Source organism: Populus alba, chromosome 11, assembly GCF_005239225.2.
Source record: "Populus alba chromosome 11, ASM523922v2, whole genome shotgun sequence".
NCBI lineage: Eukaryota > Viridiplantae > Streptophyta > Magnoliopsida > Malpighiales > Salicaceae > Populus > Populus alba.
In genome coordinates, this window is record NC_133294.1 from 14,024,100 (window position 1) to 14,032,183 (window position 8,084).

The 8,084-nt window shown below is 35.8% G+C and overlaps 1 protein-coding gene across 1 annotated transcript; it reads right to left on the reverse strand.

The window, feature by feature from the left end:
- Positions 1-836: 836 nt before the first annotated feature.
- LOC118038413 (TPR repeat-containing thioredoxin TTL1) lies at positions 837-5,748 on the reverse strand. Its single transcript, XM_035044761.2, has 7 exons — positions 4,282-5,748; positions 2,939-3,134; positions 2,656-2,837; positions 2,240-2,573; positions 1,927-2,131; positions 1,709-1,815; positions 837-1,586 (listed from the first exon to the last, which is right to left on the reverse strand). Exons 1-7 carry the CDS (start codon positions 5,172-5,174, stop codon positions 1,434-1,436), a joined length of 2,070 nt encoding a protein of 689 aa, XP_034900652.1. The 5' UTR covers positions 5,175-5,748; the 3' UTR covers positions 837-1,433.
- Between the last annotated feature and the right edge of the window lie 2,336 nt (positions 5,749-8,084).

The window sequence follows — 8,084 nt, forward strand, 5'->3', positions numbered from 1 at the left end:
TAATAATAATAATAATAATCCGACAAGCTGTGCATTTGGATCTTGCTAGCGTATACTAATAATATAAGAGATTATTTAGGCTGCTGCTGCTATTTATGTGAAGGTGATAGCTACTAATTTTATTATTTGTCCTCTACGCAATCAAGAGTTTTGTTCGACTGGATACTCTCAACGCCCAACTAAAGTACAACACAACAACAACACACAAACAGGACAGCTTCATTATTAATTAGTACAGCAGCGCATGCACGTAGCTAAGACCAAGGACTATTTCACTCCCCAAACTACCCTCGCGGCTCCGATATACGACAGCATTCATTTCCGTTCTCTTTTAGAGATTAAGAAAAGAGAGGACACCTACACGTGGCCACCAGCTGACCAAGGTCCACCAAGGACAGTGCCGTCACCTCCATGACTGCAGACGTAAGTTAGCACCGACCCCATCGGCGCTTTTTGGACTTTCTTGGGGGAGAGGAGAGCGGCAATGCTCACATGTGAATGGCTAAGAACCCTTCGCATCATATCCTCCGTGCCACCACATTCGGGCAACATCAAAAGTCTTGTGATGATGCTGTCTAATATTAAAGTTAACAATGTCACTAAACCAAGACGCACGCACAAAATGTTTTCTTTTTTTTCTCTTGCAGAGGCCAAGAGCCTCATCACCTTGTGGGAGAGGAGCAACGAGTTTTACAAGAAAACCCAACCCCTTCATTTATAATAACCACAAGACAAGTCAATCAATGTGTAATCGTGCTGTCCAACCTCCTACTAGATGAACATCAGATGCAAGTGTAGAGCATGGGAGAGTTAAATATACGAGGTGGAGGGAAACAATGGGGGAAAATTATTGATTGATAAAATGGGTGGCATAAGTAACAACAGTAATAATAAATAAAATATTCATCCTTCTTTCACTAACCCAGTAAGTACCCACCAGGCATCCAATCTCACTCATGGCTTCCGATATCTCTGTATTATATCACATAAAATGTACAAGACCCTCCTCTACCAGCCTGCCATCTCTCTCTCTCTCTCTAAATCAATTGTACACATATCTCTCTCTCTGTTTTCTTTTCATCTGAAAGGGAATGGGGGATTCAAGAACAGGCTGGTCTACAACAGAAGAAAAACAAAGGTGACAAAAAGATGAGGAAAAAGAATAACAATAAAGAGACGGGAGGGAGAACATGGAACCGCAGAGCAATGAGGAATGAATAAATAAATTAAAACTGCAAAAGGCGAACTAAGCTATCCCTCTGGGTTCTTTCTGGCATTGGCCGCTAATAGGATTATTATGTAGCTCTGATTTATGTCCGTAGGTATCTGGTAGTCCTTATATTGTGGGAGGAAGAGATTGGAAGGGCAGTGAAGAATTTCCCATCATGTAAGAATTGGGAGTCGTAGTAGTAGTACAAGTACAATCACGAGTTCTAAAAGCTGTAATGCCTCACCGAATGTTCCAGCACATCATGACTTGGGCGGACAATCTCCTTCACTCGGTTGCCATTTTTGTATATCTTGAATGTTGGAACAATCCTCACATCCTCGGCATTTGCGATTGCTGGATGTTCCTCCACGTCCACCTTTAAGAAAAGAAGAAGTGGATGCATGTAGACTTAACAAAAACAACTTGTTGATTTCATTTCTGACTAAGTTAAGGTCAGAAAGAATCCCAAAACTTAATAAGACTGGTATGGACATTTACCTTGAGAAAGTTTATGGATGGATACCGACCGCATAATGTATCCACAAATGGAGATATCTGCTTGCAGTGCACATTAGAGGATGATTTGAAATGAACCACTGAAACACCTATAGTACACAAATTCAATATCCATTAGAATTTTGGAACTCAATACATGGGAGAAAAGGAAGCCAGACAAAGAGAATATGAATGTTCAGAACATGGAAGGGAAGACTTGCCAGGTAATGATATTGCAGCTCTGAACTGTTCAAACCCCAACACTTCCTCTACTTCACCGCCAAACTTCATATTATACACTTCTTCTCCACGAGATTTCTTCAATGCAACTTGAGCATGAAATAGAGATTCAGCTACTCCATTGTCATCTGGAAGTTCCCTTCTCAAAACTTCATAATCTCTCACGGCATCAGCCCACCTTTCTAACTGCAATTTACAAGAGCACATCAATTTCAAGTGAAAAAATATGAGCCAGTGGGTCAGTACAAGGAAAAGCAAATTATACACAAGCAAAGTCTTTTGAGAAGACTTTACCTTGCTGTTTGAGGCAGCTCTTCTAAGAAGGGCTTTTGTGTAGTTAGGTTGGATTCGTAAAGCTTGATTGCAGTCATCAATGGATCTCTCCCATGATCCAAGCTTAAACCAACATGCTGCCCTGTTGCAATAGAGAACAGAGTTTGCAGGATCAAGCCTAAGGCCTTCACCATATGCTGAACAGGCTTCAGTGAACCTTTCCGATTTGAAGAGATCATTGCCGCGGGTACGAGCTCTAGCTACTAGTCGCACATTTTTAAGCAGCACTGCTACTTCAACATTTCGTGAATCTATCTGTCCAGCTTTCTCAGCAGCTGCAACTGCATTCTCAAACCTGCAAGGCATCCATCATCCAGTCTTAAAGCTCTGCAAAACTGTTTATTATATCTTGTAGTGGTTTGAAATTCTGAACTCACCTTCCTAGAGCCATCTCAATCTGTGCTTGGACCAAGAACGGGTAGGCTTCAGAAAGCATCCCAAAAAATCTAGTCTGCGAGAAGTTGGCATATGGTTCTAATTTTGGAACTTTCAATAAGCATGATTCAGCATCTTCTAATTGGTGGAGCTTCAAAAGTGCTTCAGCTATACACATAAAGAGCTGTAAATTCAATTTGAACCAGTTCAAACATTCGTTAATTTACTCTGGTCGTCAATTTTGCCAGTTTTACACAGTAAAAAGTACAGATAGCCATTTTATACCTGGGGGCAATAGTCTGCTCCAGCAGCAATTGAAGCTTCTGCTTCCCTTAATGTACCATTCCAATCATTAACCTTCCGTGCATCAGAACATTTGCTAAGATGTTTCTCTACTAATTGCAACTTCTGCAATTCGACAGGATCTGGATGCTGTCCAGGAAAGCATAGGTGCTTCCGGGCACTCTCAACCAGTCCTAACCTGCAATGAAATCAAGTTCAATGCTTCGTGTCCCCACAACAAATATCAAACTATTTGCAGCATACTGTTGGGGAAATAAATAGAAAATTAAAGCTCCAGGAAAATTATAGACCACAATAAAAAATGTGAATCTGACAGCTTAAACAAAACAAACCAATAAAAGACCAAAATGGATGGATCAAAGTTATAACAAATGGTTCTAGAATGACAAAGAGTTTGAACGTTCGAGACTACTTAATCAGGACAGCGCGGGTATATCAGAGCTCAATAGTATGGTGTAACTTGTTCAGAAGCAACTCAGTATGCAGCAAGCCAAAAGCCAAATCAACCACAGCTATGTTTCTAGGTCATCAATACAAAGAAACTAATTATCTCAACACTCTTTGAAAAATAACACAACATAAAGAACCGAATCAAACCAGATTAGAACCAGCAAATGCAGTAGGATCAATAGCAAGCGAGGACAAAATTAAAGCATCCTAAATCCAAAGAGCAAAAAACAACATAAAAATATTGTCAACAGCCATAACAAACAAAACAAGCAAATATGAACAAATGGATCAGCTTTGGTATTCGATCAACAAACTATTCGCACCAAGTGGTTTAACACATTATAAAATAGAAAAACCTACTGCAATCCACAACTTACAACTTATTAAATCCTCAAAACATTTAGAAGCTGTAATGTAATTATTCACCAAGCATTGGAAAAAAATGATTTTCTCTGCACATCCATCTACCTATCAAATCCTAATAATATACATCAAAACATCAACAACAATGCAGATCATAAGATCACAAAACATCACATTCACCTACTAAATGCTCACAAATTCAGCAATCATAAAGTAAATAAAACAGATAAATTAGAACTTGGTCAACACAACTTAGAACCCAATAAATCTAGACTCATCATCGTCTTTATCATTCATCATATTCCATAAAATCAATTGACTGGTCAAAATCAACAAGAAAAAACAAAACTTCTTTAACTTCATTAAGAAATATAGCAGCCAATAAACAAGCATCCCAACAATGCAGATCAAATCACCGCTAAAACTCAAAAAATTCCCCCGTAAATCAAGAACCCCACCACAGACACACCCCACAGGAAAAGATAGAATCAAAGCCCCATCATCAAACTCACCTAATTAACAAAACCCCCAACCTCTGATGTGCTCTCCAATAATTAGGATCCAACCTAACAGCCTCCTCGCACTCTTTCACCGCCTCCACAACTCTCCCTAATCCCATCAACGCTGCCGCCCTGTTACTCCTATAAGCAGCATTCCCAGGTGCCAACGCAATAGCCTTGTCATACAATCCTAACGCCTCCCCAAAACACCCTTTTTTATACATCTCATTTCCAGTCCTCTTCACCTCCTCCGGATCCACAATCCCTGGACGCACACTCCAAGCATTCCTACTTGCCGAATTAACAACATCCAAGTTAGCACATTTTGCGCTCCCTCCGCCCCGCATTATGCTCCCGTGACCATAATTTGCGGTCCCGGATCCTAAAACATCCGCTTTGGCACTCCGATTCGCCATTCCCATGCCTGTCTTCAAGATCCTGCCCGACGGACAAATGTTACCGGTAGGTAACACATTGCCTGTTACAGGAGAGTTCACAGCACTCTGGCTGGTAATTTGACCCGAATAAGTTAAAGAGTCGGATCTAGAATGACCCGGTTGAGCCTTTTTGGCACCAGCAGTGGGGCTGCTCTCACTCGAGTTTGATAACTCGCCTGAGTGGTTGCTATTGTTGGGTTTGTGAAGTGGATTTTGAGCACCGGATGCGGATCCGGAGGAACTGGAGCTGGAGGAGGTAGTGGTGGTGGTGGTGGTGGCGTTGGCGGTGGCTGTAGTGATGAGTCCACCACGAGTTCGGAGAGGTGAAACTGGTGAACCCAGATCGAGTTCACGGAAATCAGGCTTGTTGGCTTCGAATGAAGAGAGTGAGTCACGGAGTTGATCAGTTAGTGAATTGAGGTCTAAGTTTCCTCCTCCAATGGAGGGTTTCGGTGAATGCGACATCATGTTTTTTAATTAATGATAACAGTATTAAATAGAAAAAAAAAAAAGGGATATCTTCAATATGTTGGTGTTGCTCTTTCTGGGTATGTAATGTTGTGTTTTAGTCAGACGATGTTAGAAATGTGAGCAAATGGAGATTGAACAAGGAAATGAAAGGAACCCAAACTCAAAAATGTTGTCTTTGAAGAAGACATGAGAGAAAAAAAGAAAAGAAACAGATAGGGGGATCTCGTGATATATAAAAGGAAGAAGCAAGGAATGAATGCGAGAGTTTAGAGAGAGAGAGAGAGAGAGAGAGAGGTGTGTGTGTGTGTCTGCAGCCTGTTTGGTTTTGCAGGGAGAGAAAGAAAGAAAAAAAAGAGAGGAGAAGAGATCTTTTATTTTCTTTTTTATTATATTTTTGGGCTACAAGACTTCACGAGACAGGTTTTCTCTCTCGTCACTTGTCGTTGCTGCTGGCTTCTCTCTCTAACCTCCTCCTCCTCCCTCCTCCTCTAAGTTCTAGCTTAGAATCCTTCACCCTCTCTCTCTCTCTCTCTCTCTCCCCTAATTCTTGAATTGATTTTTGTTTCTCGTCGTCTCTCTTGCCTTGCTTACGCTAAAACCTTTAATTCATGAGATTTGTATACTCTGGAAATGGTATTTTTTTTTAAAGTGATCTTTATTAAAAAAATATATTAAAATATATTTTATTATTTTTTTTAAAAAAATTTAATTTTGGTATTAATATATCAAAATTATCTAAAAATATTTAAAAATATATTATTTATTTATTTTTCCACTTTAAAAAATAGTAATTGACTTTTTTGCATGTTTGGAAGTATGATTTTGATTGTTTTTTAGAAAGTTTTTCATGCTGAAATATATCAAAATAATTTTTTTTTTATTTTTTAAAAATTATTTTTAACATCAGCATATCAAAAAAAAATTAAATATATATATATAAAAATAATTTTTAATAAAAAAATTAATTTTTTTTAAAAAAACAATGATACAATCACATTTTCAAACACATACAATTACATTTCCAAACATATACTGTATTGTTTTTGTCTAAAAGAAATCAAGACTAAAAATCATGTAAAATCAACTAAAACATAGAAATAATAATTTTTTACCCATTTAAAATCCATAAAAAATAATAAACTATTATAAACAAAAATAGAGTATGCATCAAGTTATAATGAGCTTAAATCAAATCTTATATAGTTTGATTTTAGTTAAATTAAATGTAAATTATGTTTAATTAAATCAGATAATATTAAATATTTACAGATGCTATCCTTATTACATTTTTATTTACTATTTATATTAACCGAGTATCTCATTTTATATAACAAAACATATAAAATAATTAGAAATGTGACAATAGTTATTTTTTAAAAAATTTTTTATTTAAAAAATTTATTAAAATAATATATTTTTTATTTTTTAAAGTTTATTTTTTATATCAACACAACAAAACAATTTTAAAATATAAAAAAATTAATTTTAAGTAGAAAATTGAAATTTAAATCGATTTTTATTTAAATCATAATCCAAAAAACGGGGGCTAAGATTTCTTCAACAAAAAGTAATGATATTAGTGGCATTGAAACTCCAGTCCAAAAAAAATGCATTGAATCAATATTAATATTACGTTCCACTCCATGAGAAAAATGAAAGAATCATCCACATGAAAGAAGAAAGACTCTAGATGTTTCCTGCTCTTATCCTTTTTATAATTATACGAAGAACATTGAAATTGCTAATACAATATCTCAAGCATAGTAAATTAGTGAAAACAAAATTCCTAAAATTTATCTGAGAAATATTCTAAATCCTTAATTAAGAATTTATTTCTCTAAATTCTCTTCACGTTCACGAGAATAGAAAACAATATAAAAAAAAAACAAATGACAATATTTAAATTTATATGCATAAAAAATAACTAAACAAATAACAGTTATTTTTTAATTTAAAAATATATTAAAATAATATATAATTTAGTATTTTTTTTTCAAGGGGGGTTAGGTGGTAGCGAAGTGCGCAGGTTATGCGTCTTGTGCACTCGGGCTCATGGTAGACTCAACCCCTACTTTCATGCAATAAATACTGTGTGTTTGTGCACTCCGACAACAGCAATGAATCACTCCTCTATCCCCGAACAAGCCTTGTCTCTTCCACGTGTCATTCATCAGCTGGATCTTGATCCTGCCTCGGAAAGTCCCACTAGAACCGACACGGTATAATATTGCATCCAACTCGAACCAACAGAATTTTAAGACCGTTTGATTCGAAGCATTCCCATCATACACCTGAGACTAACCGATTCATCACGGGACCCACATTTTGAATCTGTCCCACACACAAACTAGACTTTCTAATTTCTCACTTCTATTTATCATAGATTCCTGTGCTTTCTAATTCTGTTAGGTGTTTTCTCTTTCTTGCGCAGGACAAAAGCCCCTACATGATTTAAATACCCCTGTCTGAAATTACTAAAACACCCTCTCTTACCACGTCCCTTTTTACCTACATGCATACAAATAATTTTGCAGTCGTCTTTTGCATTAAAAACTGGAAAATGCTTAAAACTTTTATCTTTCTTGGCATTTTTAACAAGAAAATACAGCTCGTAGTTTGGAATTGTATTATAAATAGTATTTATAAAATAATATCTTTTATTTAAAATTTTTATAATTTTAAATTATTTTAATATATTAATATTAAATAAAAATAAAATAAAAATAAAAAATATTATTTAATGTATTTCTGAACAAGAACATTTAAAAAAAAAATTATTATTATGTTCTCAAATATTTTGATTGAATCAGCTATGCTGATTACAGCTATTAGATAAATATTTTTATAATTTATTAGTAATTTTTAAAAAAAATTTATATTATATTTCTTCTATAAAATAAAAAAAGT

Bases quoted from the DNA above. Each gene is read 5' to 3' on its own strand.
- LOC118038413 (XM_035044761.2), bottom strand. From the start codon at position 5,174: ATGATGTCGCATTCACCGAAACCCTCCATTGGAGGAGGAAACTTAGAC. The intron at 3,135-4,281 runs GTGAGTTTGATG...ATTTCATTGCAG, and splicing joins TTGGGGGTTTTGTTAATTAG to GTTAGGACTGGTTGAGAGTG. The intron at 1,587-1,708 runs GTAAATGTCCAT...CTTTTCTTAAAG, and splicing joins CATCCATAAACTTTCTCAAG to GTGGACGTGGAGGAACATCC.